The sequence below is a fragment of the Maylandia zebra genome, linkage group LG7 (assembly GCF_041146795.1).
Source record: "Maylandia zebra isolate NMK-2024a linkage group LG7, Mzebra_GT3a, whole genome shotgun sequence".
NCBI classification, from domain to species: Eukaryota; Metazoa; Chordata; class Actinopteri; order Cichliformes; family Cichlidae; genus Maylandia; species Maylandia zebra.
Window position 1 is genome coordinate 45062152 of NC_135173.1, and position 20970 is coordinate 45083121.

The 20970-nt window shown below is 39.8% G+C and overlaps 1 protein-coding gene across 1 annotated transcript; it reads right to left on the bottom strand.

Annotated features, from left to right (window-relative positions):
- Positions 1-164: 164 nt before the first annotated feature.
- Positions 165-9389, bottom strand: mat2aa (methionine adenosyltransferase 2Aa). The gene is made up of 9 exons (XM_004538178.3): positions 9059-9389; positions 7267-7344; positions 6809-6931; positions 6323-6435; positions 6058-6201; positions 4561-4779; positions 4268-4450; positions 3476-3609; positions 165-2904 (listed from the first exon to the last, which is right to left on the bottom strand). The coding sequence occupies exons 1-9, from the start codon at positions 9174-9176 to the stop codon at positions 2802-2804; spliced, it is 1215 nt and encodes a 404-aa protein (XP_004538235.2). The 5' UTR covers positions 9177-9389; the 3' UTR covers positions 165-2801.
- Between the last annotated feature and the right edge of the window lie 11581 nt (positions 9390-20970).

Below are 20970 nucleotides of genomic sequence, written 5' to 3' on the forward strand. Positions count from 1 at the left end.
TGTTAAATAGACTTATGTTTGAGATTTAGAAGTCAAATGAGGTAAAAGTGTTTGAGTCGACTGCTGAATGTAGGGTGGGCAGATATTTTAGTCTTTAGTCATCTTCCTACTTTCAAGTCAGCAGTTTGGAAGAAGTAATAAAGCACAAATAGAGACCGGAAGTGTTCGTCTTTACCACCTCGCAGACAGGATCACTTCTGCTTTATTTAAAAACATGAAAGTATCATCTACAGCAGCACAGTTTAAAGATGTTGAAGTTAGCCCTTCACATAAAACAAGCACAGCCTGTAAGCACAAAGCAAGGGTGCATTTTATTTCAACAGTTTAAGAGAAAGTCAACAACAAATCACACTCGGAAACGCCAAAGACGGAAACTAGCCTTGGGGTTGTCAGGGTCAAAATGGTAAGTTGTGTACTTTGAGGTAGGGGAAGAGGAAATTTGCAAGAGGAGAAAAGGCACTTTTTTTTTCTTTTTTTTTTTTACCCCCCATGTTTAGCAACTGCTGGCAGACTTAAATGATTTTAAAAAACAAAAACTGAACAAGGGAGGGAGTGCTCCTCAAACACATCATCCACAGGAGACATGTAAACAGGCTGGTTTCTCTGTACAACACCAACTACTATTTTCTCCATCTGTGGATGAGCGAGAGGAGACAAAGTTTAAAAAGTAGGTTCCTTAAATAACCAGTGTGACATTAGCCCGTCAGCCACAGCATCCTGTTATTGTGATTGCATCCTGATGCGTTTGCTGCATGCCTGAAGGAGCACGATGAAAAAATAAAATCTTACCAAACACTGCAACATTAATATATCACTTTAAGCATGCGCCAAGTCTGAATGAACGCAGTCACATAAATGCGACACCTGCATCTCTGTGGGTTGCTCAACTCACAAGACAGCAACCTAGAAATAAATACACTGGACATGGCAAGTTATCCCACCAACTCTTCCACTCGGCGGCAAGATTAAAACAGTCGTCTACAACTGATCTCTCCCTCCCTCTGTCAGAGGTTGTGTGTGAGGGTGCAGATGTCAATAAGCGCAAGTAGTCTTTTGCACAAATGCCAGATATAAAGCCTGCAGGATGACCGTAACTATTGTGGGAGTGTCTGAACAAAGGTGAGGGGAACATTAACCCTCTTTCAGACATGTTTGCCAGATTTGTAGGAGCAATTTAAATCTGTAGTACATGCAACGAGCCACAAGGTGGTGCTACAGGAGTCAGACTAAAAACCTACTTCACTATAATTTTGGGGAACACAGCACCATCTAGCTGCATGATGCAGGCATATTTTAAACCTGCCAATAACCAACACAGGAACATCCAAATGCTGCAAGCCTGAGTTGAATCAGCATTTAGGTGAGAAGTGCAACAGGAAAAGCATTTAAAGGCAAAAACTCCATAAAAGCCTCAGGTTTGAATCTAGCCAGGGTCTGACAATCACACATACATGAACAATCTAGAGTTTTAGCAAAAAAGTGTATCAGTCTCTTTAAAAGAACAGCAGTTATCTCAGAACAGTTTCTCATGGAAACATTTGATTTGTCACAATCATAGCCCACAATGTATGGCATTAAATATGAATACATCGCTTTAAAAACAAATATTTTAAAAGAAAAGCTTCTTTTACAACTTCTGCATTCGATTAACAGCATCTGTACATGCAATATGCGTTTTAGGTAACCTTAAAACTACTAACTGAAGCTGTGCGGTGCTCACATCTTTGTGATGTAGCTTTACTCTTCATGTTCCACTTTCCCATTGAGTTCAGGCGGGACAAACCAGGATAGGCAACAAGATTGGGAAAAGTTTTCAGAATTTAAAAAATAAAATCGACTTGACAAACATTCAGTTGTCCCTCCTTGCTAGTCAAACTTAGGTCCCACATTCAAACACCATCATAAAATATTTAAGTACGGTGTTTCCATGAGATAAAGGCAGCCCCTGCTTAGAGGTGACGGAGCCCAGGTTTCTCTGTAATACACCCAGACTCTGTCTCGGTAATGCCAAGTACTGTGCCTTCATCTTGGTCAGCAGAACGTTGACACATTTAACATCATTTGTAACATTCACATGGTTTTAAAGCCTACAAAATAAATCGAGGTACAGCCCAACATAACCACGAGATCATAGCAGCTTCTGACTTCTCTGTAAAACGTCAGAAAACACTGGCCTGAAGGGACAGCACAAACAAAAATAGAAATAAATAGAAAACTGTAGCGTTTGACCCATCTTTGCCATCAAGAGGTTTATAAAAAAAAATATACATTTTTTTTTTTTTTTTAAAAAAAGGAGTGCAAGTGGAATAGAAGACGTTTCTGTACTGTGTAGTTACCGTCAAGTTAGACAAAACATTTCCACTGATCACTTCTAAAACTACACTGCAGTGAGATTCTGAATTTGAAGGTTGTGGAATACTAGAAGTGTTTTCATTACTGTATGCAAGTATGGTTTTAATATGGAGGTGTCAATAATACCAGATTTGCTGACATACAAATCTGTGCACTCTTTCCATAGGTGTGCCAGGAAACATGATCGCCATTAATTATGCAAAAGAAAAAGAAATGCACCAGAAATTATTTGAATCTGGCCGCAGCGCTTAAACTCTGGTCTTGGCAACTGAACTGAAATAGCCATTTTTTTTCTCTGCAGGGATGTGTACCAACATGTGGATAAAGGGCATTTTGTATGTAGCAAAGGCTGTCAAAGTGTGGCTGTTTGTGAGAGGACGAATTTTAAAAAGGGAGAAGACTGGAAGAAGGATGACAGACACAAGGCCCATTAAACAGGAGGGGGGTGTTCAGTACATCAGCTTCTTTGGCACCTCCCATGAAAAGACGTCACGACCAAAGTGACCGTAAGCTGCTGTGTGCTGGTAGATGGGCTTCTTCAGGTCAAGATCCCTGAAACAAGAATTAAATAGAGTGACTCGCCAGCTAAACATTTCTGCTCTTGGTAGTCGGCAACACAAATGCAGTTTGGTTAAAGGAACGGTTTTAACAACATACAATAGCTGAAACTTGTTGTTTAGAGATGTTAAAAACACAAGATTGTAGAGGAATGTTATATCATATAACTCAAATACACATGCCAATGTTTTACCTCATTAACAGACTAGGTTCCATTTTGAGAGTTTTCTGACATTTAGGCCCCAGACCCCAAGAGAGAGGGAATAACGTCTGATTGGGTGAATGCCAGTTTCACTGCTGAAATATAGAGAAGTAAAACCACCTACTTTGTGCCCAATTTCACCTACCAACTACTTGCCAGCTGGTCAAGGAATCCACATTTTTCTCCGTAGTAACCGTAGGCTGCCAGATGCTCAGACCAGTTTCTAGGCCTGTACAGCTAAGGGCTTAGACTACATGACTAGCTTTTTTATGCCTCTTGTTTAAAACCAAATGACAACGATCCTAATAAAACAGAACTAAAGTGCAGGTTTGGTAGCAAAGACCTGATACTGTCACAGAATACCTGACAATAACTCCTGGACGGAGGTCAAAGTTCTTGTTCACAATGTCCAGCAGCTCCCTTTCACTCTTCTGGGAGGTCCCGTAGTGGAAGATTGAGACAGAGAGGGGATGGGAAACACCAATGGCATAGGATACCTAAAACAATTGTTAATCATAAACACATCATTCAAAAATAATGACAGGAGAGACATTTTAACACCAAAGCACTCCACATGTGCTTTAGTACACTGATTATAGTCAAAAAGCTTCTCCAATTCAATTGTGAGTGTGATGATACAGAGCTGATCATTGCTGCAGTTAAGCCCAGGAATAGTGAGCTTACGGACAAGCTGCAGAGACCAGTTAGAACTGCTCACCACTTGATTTGCTTTCCCAATAGAGCAGCATTGAGAACTTTTTAACTGTAGAGTACATTTTACAACACATACTGTACACACTGATCAACAACTCAAGTCTAGGCAGTCACAGAAAATATTTTCTATGCTCTTAGAAAGCACAGGAATCCAATGCCAGCAAATGAAAATCCAGAGCAAGATGCAATGATGCATGTACAATGGTAACAGGTTTTTGCAGACAAATTAAATATGAAAACATTAAAAGGTGATTAAACCAACAAGCAGAATTCAATAGATGACAAGCTGGTGCATGACTGTCTACGGGGAGCTGTAAACACTGCTTTTTGTGAGATGTAAAACCATGAATTTGAGTACCTTCAGTTCTAGAGGCAGCTGAGTTTTAAATCCCATTATATGCAGGTTTTAGATTGAGTAAAACTGATATACTGTGTACTCACCTGGACCAAGACACGCTTGCAGAGCCCAGCTTTTACTAGAGATTTGGCCACCCAACGGGCAGCGTAGGCTGCAGAGCGGTCTACCTTTGTGTAGTCCTTCCCAGAAAAAGCTCCACCGCCATGGGCTCCCCAACCCCCGTAAGTATCGACAATAATCTTACGCCCGGTCAGTCCAGCATCACCCTGCCAGAAGTAAAGGTGGAGGTATTAGTCCATTAAATCTCACTAGAAAGTTTAATGACCTTAGTGTGACAGCATGGCTGCCTTCAAAAGGTTTACAGCTTTTGTTTCACCTGTGGTCCTCCAATGACAAAGCGCCCACTGGGCTGCAGGTGGTAGATTGTCTCATCGTCAAGAAACCCGCTGGGAACCACGGCTTTCACCACCCGCTCCTTCAGAGAGCAACGCATCTCATCCAAACCTACGGCCTCATCGTGTTGCACAGAGATCACAATTGTGTGGACGCGCAGAGGTACCATGGCTCCTCTATCCTGCCTGTACAGAACAGTCACCTGAGGGAGAAAACAAAGACAGGTGATGGCTCCAGCTAGTATGATCACAGGCTTGAACAAACGTAAGCAAAACAGTTTGCAGGAACATCTGCAATAATAATGACATGCATCTGTATTTACCACAAATATTTTCACTGCCTGTGGCTAAAGCATTGATAGTTAATGTGAGGATGTCTTTTAGCTAACAGTATCTTTCCAAAAACAGCATAAAAACCCACAACACAAATCTTCATTTCTTGCAGAGCTCCCAAAATGTAGGACAGACAGTATTGTCCAATTTTATCTGAACTATAAATATAAATTGTATAAAGATGATGTAGCTTCTGTGTTTGAAAAGTGAAACCTGTGCACAAAAGCTTTAAATCTGCAATGTTTTTAAGGTCCACCAGGTGGAGATACCTGCAGCTGGCCTATGGGAGGACTGCTTTCTTTTTTCACATTGCTTTTCTGGTCTTTCTCCTTTAGATAACAGTAGTGGGGAAATGAGGGATTAGGGGGAAAGACATGCAGCAGTGAACCTTTGATTGGAGTTGAACTTGGGCTGTTGCGTTTAGCTTTTCAACACAGTCACCTGCTTACTATGCAAGATAAACTGGTGCACAGGAAAGACTAAGAGTCAACATGTTCAAGTGAGAATGTACTCTTTACAAGTCAGTTTTGTAAACTGTCTTAACACATCCCATCAGAAAGGAGGATAATCCATGGCATGACTTGTCTACCAAGTTGTTAGCCAATGAGTGTGCAGTTTCACAGTCAAACCCTCTCCTCACATCAGGTTTTACCAAAAAAAAAAAAAAATTATTTTGAGGCTTCAAAGCTGGACTTCCAGAACTAATGAGTGGCATCATGGTAGCTACATCCACCCATCCAACTTTTACACCGTCTGTGTGAGTGAAACTTTATAAACTGCATCAAAAATGTACAAGAGTCAACAGCAAATGCACCAAAACAGGAACAGAGGGCACCAAGCACTTTAAACACAGAATATAAAATATTACCATTCATTATTTATACACAGTATTAAGATTTCCCTTTTACAGCATGTCAAAGCAGGAACTCAACATTCAAACCACACTTAAATCTGCAAATACTGTCTAAATTATTCAGTACAGTCAGAAATAGGGTTACAGCCAATTACCAACTAACCATAAGTGTACAAACTGAAGAGGAGGAAAAACAAAAGCCGAACAAAGGAAGGAAATAAACAAACTTAGCTTCCACCTACACTTATAACTTAAAGAACTGGCTCCAAACTGTAAATATACTTTGACCACATACCTGAGTCTTGGAATCGGGGCGGAGCCAGGGCAGCTCTCCATTTCTGCGCAATTCAGCCATCTTGGCATTGAGCTTGTGAGCCAGGACAATGGTAAGCGGCATGCACTCCTCTGTCTCATCAGTGGCATACCCAAACATCAGACCCTGCCACAGTTGCAGTCATGTGTCAAATCATTAAATGATTTACCAAATCATTAAAGTACATTACTGCTACATTTCTGGCTTCAGTTACTTGGCTCTAGACAAAATGTAAGAATCAGCTGACCTGATCACCGGCTCCGACATCCTCCTCTTTGCGATCCAGGTGAACGCCCTGGGCAATGTCAGGGGACTGCTGCTCCAAAGCCACCAGCACATTGCAAGTCTTGTAATCAAAGCCTATAAATCCCCCAAAATAAGCCTCAGTAAAATGTTTCAGCTTATCATTATACGTCAAAATAAAGTAGTATTAGGACAAATTTTGCATCTACTGAATTTGTCACTATGTGCAAACAAGATCTGTAGACCAACTATAGTTGATAATAATTTTAAAAAAGTTCAAGAATCTTTCAGCCTACGTCCATGATATCAGTGGCATTAAGCCAGAGTGGTGGCACAAGTCTTTTTATGAAAGGGTAATAATCAGACTTCAAGATTTACTGTAATTTTCTCCAAGAGAGAAGAGAGTTACCATTACTTTTCTTTCTTTGGCCTTTTGGATACAACTGCACCCATTTGAACCGGAGCTAAACTCACAGCTAGCTGATCTTACCTTTCGAAGAGTCGTTATAGCCAATATGTTTAATTGTGTCCCTGACAACCTTCTGGTAGTCCACATTAGCCCTGGAGGTGATTTCCCCAGCCAACAGGATCATCCCAGTCTTGGCAACAGTTTCTGAGGACAAAAAACAAAACAATATGCAGTGAAAGCAATGAAAATGGCCTGAAGAAAATGCAGTTCATTAACAACTGTTGCCATGTCTGCACCTAAACCCCACCCTAGGGCAGAACTCTGAAAGCACATGATAGATCATTTGAATACAAGCCCCTAAAAACAACATTTTAAGAAAGTACATTTTCAGACTGGTATTGTTTCAGAGATTTGTAACATGCCCAATTTTGCATAGATATGGTTCAACAGTGGATCATGTGCCATAGTTAAAAAAAGAAAAAAGAAAAAAAAAGAAGAAAAAAAAAAGCCTTTATGGTTGCCCTGCCTCTTTGACTTACCACATGCTACTTTGGCATCAGGATCTTGTCTGAGGTGTGCATCCAACACGGCATCGCTGATTTGGTCACAGATTTTATCTGTGGAGCAAAATAAGCACAACAGTTTAATGCGATTCCTTAGTTTGGTTGGTAAAATGACGATAACAGCTGATATTTTACTTCATAATTAAATGAATGAAACATTAAATTATGCATATTATAAAAAGCCAAGTCTCAAATTAATAATTACGATCATTAAGAGAAGGTTTTACACTTCTTGCCACTTAAGACTGGATAATGACTAGTTTTCAATCAATTGTAACAAAAGCAAAAATCATTTCAATACAGAACAGATGCAAAGATATTTGTGCTTGCCCTTTCATGATGTAGTTTCCACATTTGATTGCTTGAATGCAAAGAAATTGAAACCCGTAGCCTAAACTCCATATCCACATATTTGGAGGCCTTTAACTATAGTATAAGACCAACCATAGTGTGTTGGTCTTCAACTTCAACATTTCCAAAAAACAAATTTTAGAACCGGTGTGACAGGATTTACAAACAGACTATTCAGCTTTCAGGTTGTTGAAGCAGTTTTTCTTCCCTTCTAACTGCAAAGGCTGTAAACGGGACTACTTTGCCCTCAGAGTTGAGCACTAGCCCCTGCAGTGCCTATATTTAGGAGTACTGGTAAGCCTATTATCTGTTGCAACAGAGCTGTCCCAGTATGAGACTGAGAACTGCAGCACACTGTGTCCCAAGCTGCTCAATAATTCTTCAATTAAAGCATGCAAGACCTCAGTTTTGGCTTCTTGTAAGTCTTTTCACTGAAAAGATTTAACTAGTCTTGTCACAGCGTTTTTAATGATGGCTTAAGTGCTCTAGTAAGCCCTTACAGTGAATTAGCCAACACAAAAGCAGTCCTGCCACAGGCCCGAACCTCATTAAGCTTATTAAGTTAGGTTTTTGTTTGAGCTGTTTAGGAGAGGTGTCAGTGTGCGACTTGAAAAGTGGCGATAAAGCAGGACAAATCAACTCTTAAACATCTCCGACAAATTAAGCATTATTATCTGTCTGAACTTATGATATGATGCAGTGCTAAAAGGTAGCCAAGGGTCCTAAATAAACACAAATTTGCGTGTATTGCCAACACCCCCAACGGGATAAAACATCTGACTGCTGACGGAGAGATGGGGTGGATGTGATTGACAAGCACCAACAGTCCGGGATAACGTGGTGTTAGCATACCAGCTAGCCGCCATGCAGCTAGGATGCAACAGTGACTTTGAGCTTTCAAATAAACTATTCCCTTAACTTCTAAGGAGTATAAATGATTACAGGTAGAGTCTGTAAGGTATGTGGGAAACTTTACATTTTGTATAAACTGTTTAACAGTCCACAAAACAGAAGCCGAGCAGGCCATTCTTTCATTCATGTTTTTTGAGTTAAAACGTTCTAAATATCAGTTTTATTCAGCTTTAGAGTTTAGCCGAAATTAGACTGCTCCAGCCAGTGTAACTTTTAGCCCTTTCCCTTTTAAAACAACCTTTACATTCACTTAAATCACGTCGTGTCCTCTTCTTTGTGTCCCTTTTACTTAATATTCCCTGACTTTACTGTTCAAAAGTAAATTAAACAAGCCACTGAAATTGTTATTTCTAGCTTTTCCATAAACTCCACTCAGACATGCCAAGCTAGCAGCGGTACCCAACCTTGTTTGACAGGCTAACAGGATGCTAAGCTAATTATTATGGTCAAGGAGGAGGAGGGAGGAAACTACCTCACAGACAAGGAATGGCACGTTAAAACTTACCGGGGTGTCCTTCTCCAACTGACTCAGAAGAGAAGAGGAAGCAGTCTTCATCGTAAACCGAGCTGCTGTTGTTAATGAAACCGTTCATCTGGTAGTTCATTTTAGCCACTCTTAGCATACAAGCTAGCCGACTATATACCCACTACACAGCTTTAATAGAAAACCGGGAGACACGTTTTACACCTTCACTAGGGTCACCTGCTTCTCTCACACATACACACGCACACACAAAGCGACAACCACAGTTAAAGTTCAGGGAAAACAGGACGGACCAGACAGCTGAATTTATGGTCTGCACGAATTTCCTCAGACCCCTCAAATCATTGCTCTGCAGCCAATGTTATTGTTGAGCACAGACCATGTGGTGCTCATGGGCGTGTTCATACCAAGAGCTAAACGCCAAATGGCGCTGAAGACAAATTGCTCAAGTGACTCAAGTGAACCCTGAGATCTGCTGCACGCTGTGTTTCGTTGTGTTTAGTATTTGGAAAGCAGTTTCCAACGTTTGTGACAAGATGTTATGGTCTAGAATGTGGAAATACAAAAATAAGAACCCTAATAAACCATGATTGCACTATTAAAATATGTGCCATGAGAGGGATTAATTTATAGCGCGATTGTAAATACGTAAAGGATAAATTTCCACTGTACTGTGTGCAAAGTGTTTTCATTTTTTTTTTATATTTGTACTGAAAACATTATGAGATGTGCAAAGAGAATAGGAAGATGTCAAACAGTTTTTTGGGAAAATTACAATTTTTGTAATACCCTCTGCACACCAGCACAATGGATTTAAATCAAACAATTAACATGTGATTCAAGTAGAGACTTTCAGATTTAATTAAAGGGGTTTAGCAAATGTATTGCATTAACTGTTTAGAAAGTACAGCCACTTTCAGAGGCTCAAATGCAACTGAGCAATTGACTGACAAGCAGTTTCATGGCCATGTGATGTCTTTCCCCCGATAATTCACAAAAAAATTAAGCAGATAAGTTGATTCTAAGCATCCAACCTTTGGTAGCTTTCCACTGGAACACTCAATAAGAGTTCCAAAGGGAAGAATGTGCAAATGAAGACTGAAAAACCAGAGAAACAGCAACAACTTTAGGAAGAAATTCAGTGAGCAGCTCAGCACCACCAAAAGGCCTAAAACATGACAGGAAACAGCTTAAGTGGATGATGACAGAATTGTTTCCATGGTCAAGAAAAACAGATAACAAAACATCTAACATAGTGAAGAAGGAGGAATGTAAATACAAATGGGTTCTAGAACAAGATGCAAACCACTGGTTACACCCAAAAATAGGAAAGTCAGATTAGACTTTGCCAGAAAACATCCAAAAGAGAGCACAGTTCTGGAAAAAACATTATACAGATGAAACCAAAACAAATTTGCACCATAATGATCGTGGAGAAGGAGAGAAACAGCTAATGATCTGAAGCATATCACATTATCTGTCAAACATGTTGGAGTCAATGTTATTGCATGGGCATGTATGGGTACCAGTGAAACTGGGTCACTAGCATTTATTGATAATGTGACCGCTGATAGAAGTAACAGCATGAACTGTGAAGTGTACAAGGCTATACTCGCTACGCATGTTCAGCCATATGCTGCAAAACTGATGACTCAAAGCGACCCAAGAGTTTCACAAGATAAAGAAATGTCTTCAGTGGTGACGCAGTCGCCTGATTTCTGTAATTCTTAATCATATTATGTAATACTATTGTTAAACCCACAAACTGCACTCCAGTCACATCTTGATCCACTTTTAAATCCACCATGTTGGTGTACATAGGCAAAACTACAAGAGATATGTCATTGACCAAAGATCTACTGTACTTTTGGAAGTCAAAGCTTTGCATCTATTTTTTCAATAAGGTGCCACATTTATTATTTGATGCTGAAGAAATTCAAAAGTAATGTTAATGTAATGAGATCACACTCCATGTTTTTGTAATCCCAACTTTAAAAAACGTTATTTGTGTTCTGGGATAGATAGAAGAACTAGAATTAGTGTCATAATCCATTAGATTAATTAATGAATTATTAAGGGACACCAAATAGCTCCAAAATGGTACAGCCACATGAGGGCATCTCACCTTCATTTAGGCAGAACCACATAAGTATATAATGGAAATATATCTTCTCCAATGGTAAAGTGAATTGGAATTAGAGTCCTGTTTTCTAACAATATGCTAACTGATTCAGGATCTGAGATGCAACTCTTATTTGTCTTATTTATTTATCCATTTATTTCAGTTTCACCGTTGTATGGTTAGTCCATCAAGTGCATTTGATCAGCAACATCTGGTTTATACTTACCCTCTTATTTACTATGGAAGCATTAAGTGTGTACTTATTTTTTCACATGACCACAGGTAAAGTTTCTTTTTCATGTGACTTGCTCAGATAAGGATTCCTTTTTTCTTATGCTTTTTCATCATCTTTGATTTTGGATCTTGGATCTTGTTGGTTAGAGTTCTTAACATTGACTCAACATTGACTTCTTGTTGGACATTCAAAAGAAAGACTTTTTACCTTTTTGAAAACACCTTTTTAAGTCCAGCATGCACTCTACACATACATGCAAAAATATAAGTCGAGTCCACGTCTCTTATGTTTTCTGTTCATGACTGATGGATGGCCAACTACGTGAAAAAATAGGTACCCTGCTTGTGTCACAATTTGATTGATGGCCCCAGCCTTGACCTTTTGACCCTACCGGAAGTACTCCGGAAGTGTCTTATCGATTCCATATGTGTGACTAATCGCATCCGGTGGAGGAAAAAAGGAGGGGTGGTTCCTGGGGGGATCAGAGAGGGAGGGTTCCTGGGGCATGGAGAGTTCAGGGGGGTGACGCAGCAGATTTCTGTTGAGTCAGTGCAGTCCACAGACAAACTCATAGTTTGAATTCTGTTTAAATATTATGACAATGTGAGCTTGATATCCTTTTTCTCAGAAAAGAACTATTTCTTTTTTTCAATAGTGGATGTATTTTACTTTCTTATATTACAGGCACAATAAAATAAAAACCTTTAAGATTATCTGACTAGTAACGGATTGCATTTTATATATATATATATATATATATCTATATATATATATATATATATATATATATATATATCTATCTATATATATATCTATATATATATATCTATATATATCTATATATATATATATCTATCTATATCTATATATATATATATCTATATCTATCTATCTATCTATCTATCTCTCCATCCAGTGCCTGGGTGGAGGTAAGCGCTTGTAATGACAAAAGAAGGACTTTCTATCTGCTTGTAACCTACAGGCTGCCCACCTCGTATGTGTAAAAAAACCATAAATAACCCTCATGAAAAAAGCGCAGCGCCCGTACTCAGAAATCGGCGCCAAATAATTTTATTAAAACACCCTCGGATGAGGTATTGTGCGGGAAAGACTTTTCTTTGTTTTAGAGTGACTTTTCCGACAGGTTTTCTCATTAGCAGAAACTCTCGACAGACAGAAACTCTAAAAGAAAAAGTTCTTGTTTTACGCACATCAAGGAGGAATCAACAACCCCTCTAATCGTTATTAGTATTTCTTAATGCCTCCAGCCAAGAAAAGAATTTCATAAAGGCCCCAACTCCTTGTACGTGCAAAATAACCCAGATGACTACGCCAGATGGAAGTATAACCGGAAGCGTGGCAGGGACTTTCCCTTTGACCTTCATCCTGCTCCATGATCAGCCGTTAAATCTTTCCTCAATATTGCTGTAATGTAACAACAAAGTTAGTTTTTTAAGATCAGACAGTTCCCAAAACATTCCTTACACACCCCCGCAGTCACTGAATTAGCATCTGTGGCACAAATAAGCTTCAGGGACTGACTTGTTTTTTAGAACCGACCTTTGACACTTGGATGTTGGCTTAATTTTTACCCAAAGAGAAATTTGACCCTAATAAAAAAAAAACCACGATACTGTGGTGAATACTTACCTCAACTTTGATGGGTTTTTTCACAGCTATTTATTTTGAAAAAAAGTAAACATGTCACAAGGACACAATGCACATTGCAGAGTACATGAATGGGAAGTAGGAATTCCTCCTCTCTATACTTACACTCCTCCCAAACAAATGTCAAGTCATCATTTCCATATTGTGTGTCCCACTTTTCGAGTTTCATTGAAGTGTATCCAAGTGCACAAGATGTAAAACAATGTATTCGTTTTTTAAGCCCTTCACCGAGTCCCCGTCAAGATGCCGTTCATTTAAGAGACTAATAATTTTTTGAATTTAAATTGTGCTAACTTCAATGCAGTAACATTAAAAATAAAACATATTAGAACTAATTTTTGTCGGACACAAGAACAACTCGAGCATCTTTCTTTCGGGAGCCGAACTAGGGCTTACAAGTTTGCCGTGGCCCTGGGGACCAGTGCGAGGTTGTGCGGCAGATCCTGGCGTGGAGGGTCCAGACACTCCCACAGCGCAGACTTTGCTATCCGCACAGAGCGTTTCTGGTGTGGCTTATGCAAAAGAGACAATACAGCTCCCTGTAAGCATGTCTGTTGTAGCCTGCCCTTTATAAATATCTCTTTGATTATTCAAACAGTGTTTAAATTGTGACTCGTTTGTTATCCAAAAACATTTTATCTATGTTAAAATATACAGATATATATATTTCAAGTTTTTTTTAGCTCAAACAGAGTCTTGAGCATATTCATATAGCAAATCCACATAACCAGTGTGCACCCTAATGTACATCTTTGAACTGTATGTTAATCAGTACATGAAGCGTACCTCTGAAAAGAGTCCGTCATTTGGGAATTTACTGATTTGTTTTTTAAACTGCAGTTTTCACAAACTACGGATGATGAAATCCTCTGTATTGTAGAAAATGCCTTTAAACTATCGCTGTTCCTACTTACTGAGTTCCCTAGCTACTTCTTTACTATGTGAATAAACTATTTGAACAAGAAAGGATTTAAAGACTGTTGGGGGAAAACTCTGTAAAAAACCCAGGAGAAATAAAGACACAATGAGACAAAGTTACTTTCTTTATCAAACGTGTACACGGGTGAGCTGCTAAGAACAACTCACAACGTGTACAGAGGCTGGGCACTTTTTATAGGAAAGACAGTGAGAACAGGATAAGAAAAATACAAAACAGATAAAATAAACAACTCCATATGTGGCGCTAGTCTCGTCAGCAGAGAGCTGGGAGAAAGCTGTGAGAGATAAAACAATCTAAAACAATATGTCCCAAAACAGTATGTCTTTGCTGAGAAAGTCTAAAAAGATAATTCTAAACTAATCTAACCATAGACAAAAGGGCATGCTTGCACATTTAAAAGAAGGTAAAGAAACATAGAATCATTTTTCCTGTAACAAAGACACATTCAAGCAAAGGCAAAAAATTTGTAATGAAATTTATGTGACCATTCTTCTGAAATCACAAATTACCGTAGATCATTAATAGGGAACAAAAAAGGAGGATCACATCAGCAATGGGAGACAGAAGTCTTGACACGTGCTTATAACTTAAAACACAAAAAACCCAGTTACAGCTGGTAAGATTTATGGTATAAACCAGACTTTCACAGTCTGCATCTTTACAGGGTTTTTTTTTGCTTTTGTTCACTCCTAGCAGAGGTGGGACCAAGTCATTGTTTTGCAAGTCTCAAGTAAGTCTCAAGTCTTTATCCTCAAGTCTCAAGTCAAGTCTCAAGTAATGTCAGGCAAGTCAGAGTCGAGTCTCAAGTCACTGGTGTAAAAGTCCGAGTCAAGTCACAAGTCTGAAACTTTGAATTTCAAGTCCTTTCGAGTCTTTAAAAAAAAAAAAAAAAACGAAAAAATAATGTTGCAGTTATGCTAAATGTAAATATTAGACCATGTAATTTTTAAATCTGTGTTTTTCTCAACACATGACAAAATAGTGAACTTAGAAAATATACACAAATTGTGAAATTGCACCTCTTTAAAATGCAGCTCAATTAAACCTAGCTCCAAGAATAATTTTCACCGACAGTTCTGAGATAAGCTGCATGTTATTCTTGGATGCGGTTGTAGGACCGGCTTTAAAATCGCATGACAAAAATATCATACACATTAAAAAAAACTGTATCACCAACGTAGCCTGGAAAACATTTGCTAGTTAGATGAAGTCAGCTATCTCATCGTAGCATATTTATATGCATATTTATAATCATACGGCTCTTGGAGTGAGCGCATACACTCATGAAGTTTAGTAACTTCCGGTCACTGCAACAAGCCTAGGTACAGTTTACCGACGGATGGGTGCAGGACCTTGAAATGTACCGTGTAGAACGAAAGACCATCGTATGTATCATAAGTTTACCAGTCTCACAAATCGTCGTCATAAATACACATTCATTAACCGTTTATTAATAGGACCTTTGAGCTCAACGGTAATTAATTAGCAGTGGAAATAATTTCTGGTAGCATCACAGAAATGTAGCAGTGACAATAAGACTGTATGCTGTAATCGTACTGGGCAATTAGTGATACAAAAAACCTGTTTTATCCTGTGAATAAAAGTATATGTTTTTGTCAATGTACCATAATAACAGAAGCGAAACGCAATATTGTGTCAGGACAATTCACTATTTATGCACAATAAATAAAGGAGCATAGCGTGACAATTTCTGTTCAGCGCCAGACTTGCTTGTAACCTATATCACCAATTATGTTAAGAAAATGACGTATTAACTACTAAAAAACACTGACCTTCGTGTAAATGCTTGAGCAGACTAACCTGTGAGCTGGAGTGTTCTGGGACGTTATATTTGGTCTTTGAATGGCTGCAATCCAGTCGCCTCTTTGTTACTTCGGAAACATGAACAATTTCTCTTCAACGACGTAATCCGATAACAACCGATCTCTTTACCCGTCGGCTTCCCGTGGCTGTCATGCGACCGGCTATTGCAGTTAATAATACAACAGCTTCTTGACATTTTTGTGTTTCTTTTTATCGCTGTATAACTGATTTTAATTGAAAGCCTGCGTGCGCTAGTACCGCTTGCCACGAGTTCCCAGAATCCTTTGCGGTTCTACCCGTGAATGACGTCACATTTTCAATCTCTATATAATATGCATGTTAAATTTTATATTTGGGGTAAAATATCAAGTCTTTTCAAGTAAACCGGTTCAAGTCCAATTCAAGTCCCAAGTCATTGGTGTAAAAGTCCAAGTCAAGTCACAAGTCTTAGAACATTTTTTCAAGTCAAGTCTAAAGTCATAAAATTAATGACTCGAGTCTGACTCGAGTCCAAGTCATGTGACTCGAGTCCACACCTCTGACTCCTAGTGTGATTAACATACAACAACCACAAGCACAGAGCCCACTAACTATTAGCTGCTTTCCCCCCTAAACAGTCAGTTGACTGAGAGAAATGCAATCCATTATTGTTAACACTGAAGGAGATGTGCTCCATAGTCAGACTTATATTTCCTTAACTTACAGTGGGGCAAAAAAGTATTTAGTCAGCCACCGATTGTGCAAGTTCCCCCACTTAAAATGATGACAGAGGTCAGTAATTTGCACCAGAGGTACACTTCAACTGTGAGAGACAGAATGTGAAAAAAAAATCCATGAATCCACATGGTAGGATTTGTAAAGAATTTATTCGTAAATCAGGGTGGAAAATAAGTATTTGGTCAATAACAAAAATACAACTCAATACTTTGTAACATAACCTTTGTTGGCAATAACAGAGGTCAAACGTTTACTATAGGTCTTTACCAGGTTTGCACACACAGTAGCTGGTATTTTGGCCCATTCCTCCATGCAGATCTTCTCGAGAGCAGTGATGTTTTGGGGCTGTCGCCGAGCAACACGGACTTTCAACTCCCGCCACAGATTTTCTATGGGGTTGAGGTCTGGAGACTGGCTAGGCCACTCCAGGACTTTCAAATGCTTCTTACGGAGCCACTCCTTTGTTGCCCGGGCGGTGTGTTTTGGATCATTGTCATGTTGGAAGACCCAGCCTCGTTTCATCTTCAAAGTTCTCACTGATGGAAGGAGGTTTTGGCTCAAAATCTCACGATACATGGCCCCATTCATTCTGTCCTTAACACGGATCAGTCGTCCTGTCCCCTTGGCAGAAAAACAGCCCCATAGCATGATGTTTCCACCCCCATGCTTCACAGTAGGTATGGTGTTCTTGGGATGCAACTCAGTATTCTTCTTCCTCCAAACACGACGAGTTGAGTTTATACCAAAAAGTTCGACTTTGGTTTCATCTGACCACATGACATTCTCCCAATCCTCTGCTGTATCATCCATGTGCTCTCTGGCAAACTTCAGACGGGCCTGGACATGCACTGGCTTCAGCAGCGGAACACGTCTGGCACTGCGGGATTTGATTCCCTGCCGTTGTAGTGTGTTACTGATGGTGACCTTTGTTACTTTGGTCCCAGCTCTCTGCAGGTCATTCACCAGGTCCCCCCGTGTGGTTCTGGGATCTTTGCTCACCGTTCTCATGATCATTTTGACCCCACGGGATGAGATCTTGCGTGGAGCCCCAGATCGAGGGAGATTATCAGTGGTCTTGTATGTCTTCCATTTTCTGATGATTGCTCCCACAGTTGATTTTTTTCACACCAAGCTGCTTGCCTATTGTAGATTCACTCTTCCCAGTCTGGTGCAGGTCTACAATACTTTTCCTGGTGTCCTTCGAAAGCTCTTTGGTCTTGGCCATGGCGGAGTTTGGAGTCTGACTGTTTGAGGCTGTGGACAGGTGTCTTTTACACAGATGATGAGTTCAAACAGGTGCCATTCATACAGGTAACGAGTGGGGGACAGAAAAGCTTCTTACAGAAGACGTTACAGGTCTGTGAGAGCCAGAGATTTTCCTTGTTTGAGGTGACCAAATACTTATTTTCCACCCTGATTTACGAATAAATTCTTTACAAATCCTACCATGTGAATTCATGGATTTTTTTTTCACATTCTGTCTCTCACAGTTGAAGTGTACCTCTGGTGCAAATTACTGACCTCTGTCATCATTTTAAGTGGGGGAACTTGCACAATCGGTGGCTGACTAAATACTTTTTTGCCCCACTGTACATCCTCTGTTTAATTCCAACATCCCTTTGATGGAAAATTGGTTAAACCATTGCTCAACTTATGTCTGAATGACGGCAGATAATTCTGATGAAAAGGAAACTGACCCCGTAAGCACTTTGCAGCTGAGTCAAGGGCTCGTGGAAATAAGGTCAGGAGGTGTCCGGTATGAGTGCGCATGCGGCCTGACATTCCATTTGGGGCATCTGACAGACACATTAGTGCAACTCAGGGTGTGAGCAGCAACTCCTGTATGCTAAACATAAGAAAAGTAATGTGTAGTGCTTCTTTTTTTTTTTTTTTTTTTTTTACAACCGAGATTCCAGGGCTCATGCTTGTATGGTTTTCTTTTATTCAAAAACAGGTTAGTTTAGCGATCGTGTAACTGTGTAATTGACCTTTTTACCGGTTTGAGGAGTTGGTTCCCTGGTCCAGATATTTGGGATGGTCAAATACCGAGTCTCCAAATGCAAACAAAAGGATATTTTCTACTTTATATCTTAAATGTGTATAAATGAGATCGGATGATGTCCGATAAAAGTAATAAACAAGAAATGTAAATCAGTTTTTTTAACTTTGCAGACTCATTTACCCACTCCAGTGAAAGCGGTAAAAAAAAACAAACGATCATGACTTTAAAGAGATTATGAACAAAATGCAATACATTTTGTTTTTTGCTACATTAACAACTTTTCCAACTCTGATTCTCTGTAGGACCCACACGGACATCAGTTCAGACTGAAATCCAGTTCAGACGGCACACGCAACATGTTCAAGCTTGCACGGAGGCCTTTCAGTAAATATAAGAAGATGGTTAAGGCGAGAGATTGCTATTCTGTCTTTTACATCGGTACAAAGGGAGGACTAAATGCCAAAAAAGACAAAAGTTTTTTTTTTAAATGACGCTTTACAACAGTTCAAGTATCTTTGTGCTTACGGGGAGAAGGGAATAACTGCGGCCGAGGCTCTGAAAAGAGACGGTCGATGACCTGGGCTACTTTGAGCTGGTTAACGAACGTAAGACTGAGTGCACAGACATAATCGATTGTCTGGACAATAAGAAATTCTAGATATGTTTTCCACAGGGAGCAGATACGGAAATAAAAGATGTAGCCATCCCAGGGCAGCAGAAACCTCCACACGCATCAAATAATGCAAAGCGCAGCAGTGGAATGACATCAGTCTTAGATGTAGCACAGCAGAAATGGGCAGCAGCATTGACCGTAAGGAGGTTTACGATCTACTTTGCCAGCAGTATTAGCATCTGAAACGATGGATGGAGAGTAGATTCCCTAAAAATTCTTTTCTGGAAGCACTGAAATACAGGAAGGAGACCTTTGGAAAGAGCCGACAGTCTTTTACTGAAATTCACAGTGTTATGTTGCTGCTCGAACTGAGCGAGTCAGTTTGTCTCATAACTGGTTCCTTCATAAAGCAAGGCACAGGCTTTGTGCTATTTGACAACTTTGTCTTGACCAACGCCCACTTATTCGACTACTGGGTTAAATCAAACACACCTAACTGGTGTGAATTTTTAAACGTTACTGTGGTCTTTAACTTTGAAGACCAAGAATCAGACAGGAACAACCTCAGCGCTAAGGTGTTCATCGGCAACGATAAGTTAGATTATGTCATACTTAAGCTGGAAACAGAGAAAGTGCCGCCAGGGCTCCTTAAGAGATTTGGACATGTGCCTTCAGGCGGCGAGGCCTGTGTCGTCGGACGCCCAGGAGGAGGAGTGAAAAAAAAAGAGTCCTACGTGCGTCGTCAGAGAGGCGAGAGAACGCTGAGAATAATGAAAATGTAGAAGACTGCGAGGAATTTTGCAGTCTTTGTGAAATCAATCAGCAGATCAAAAATGACCCGTATGGAAATATCTACGTCACCTACAACACTCTCATGTAGCTACCACGGCTCTTCCAGCTCCCCGGTTTTCGATGCCGACGGACGAGTGTTTGGTCTGCACAGTGGCGGGTTTTTCTATGGGTTTCCGAATCTTAGTGAGAATGTGATTGCGTACGCCTTTCCTCTGCTCACTATATTTGAAAACTATGTGGACAATCTGAAGAAAGACGAGTATGTGGAGGTGTTGGAAAGAGTTGAGGAGGAGGCAAAGGGAAATCCTCACCTAGAAAACATTATAGCCTCTGTTGTGGGGTCAAAGAAAGGCAAACCTGACGCATTGTTGCAGGAAGTTGAAAGTAAAACAGATTCTGAGGAGATCAGTGATGGCTGTGTAGAGACAGAATGATCGCAGTAGTTTGTTTGCCTGTTTTGTACAGACAAGTGTTGAACTCTTTTTTACAAATTTACAAATTACGAATTTACAAATTCTTAGTTTTCACTCGTTATCATTATTATTACGACAAAGGGTATGGGGCTCTTGACAACCATTTTCACTGTTGGTCGATAAATGTTACCATTTTTAGAAAAAACAAGGACAATTTGTTTTGCCCCTACATAGAGACTACACCCGAAAGTCTCTACATGCGTTCTTCTTCCCCACTCTCGCCAAGTGCGAGATAGGTGATTATTGGATCATTGGGCTTCTCCATCTGTATTGTAAGATCTTTACCTTACAATATAAAGCATCTGGAAATGACTTCTTGTGAAGTGGTGTTTTATATATAGAACTGAACTGAATCCAATTAATCGCCAAATTTAAACCCCCAAGTTAAGTGGCAACTTGTATTGCATCTCCCTTTCCTGTGATCCATAATAGTTTGTAAATGACGTATCAAACACACCTTTCCTGTGACCCCGTGACTTTAGTAACATGTTTGGCTGTTAACATTTGCCAGGGGATTGAAGACGAATGCTAATTTTGACCTTTGGTC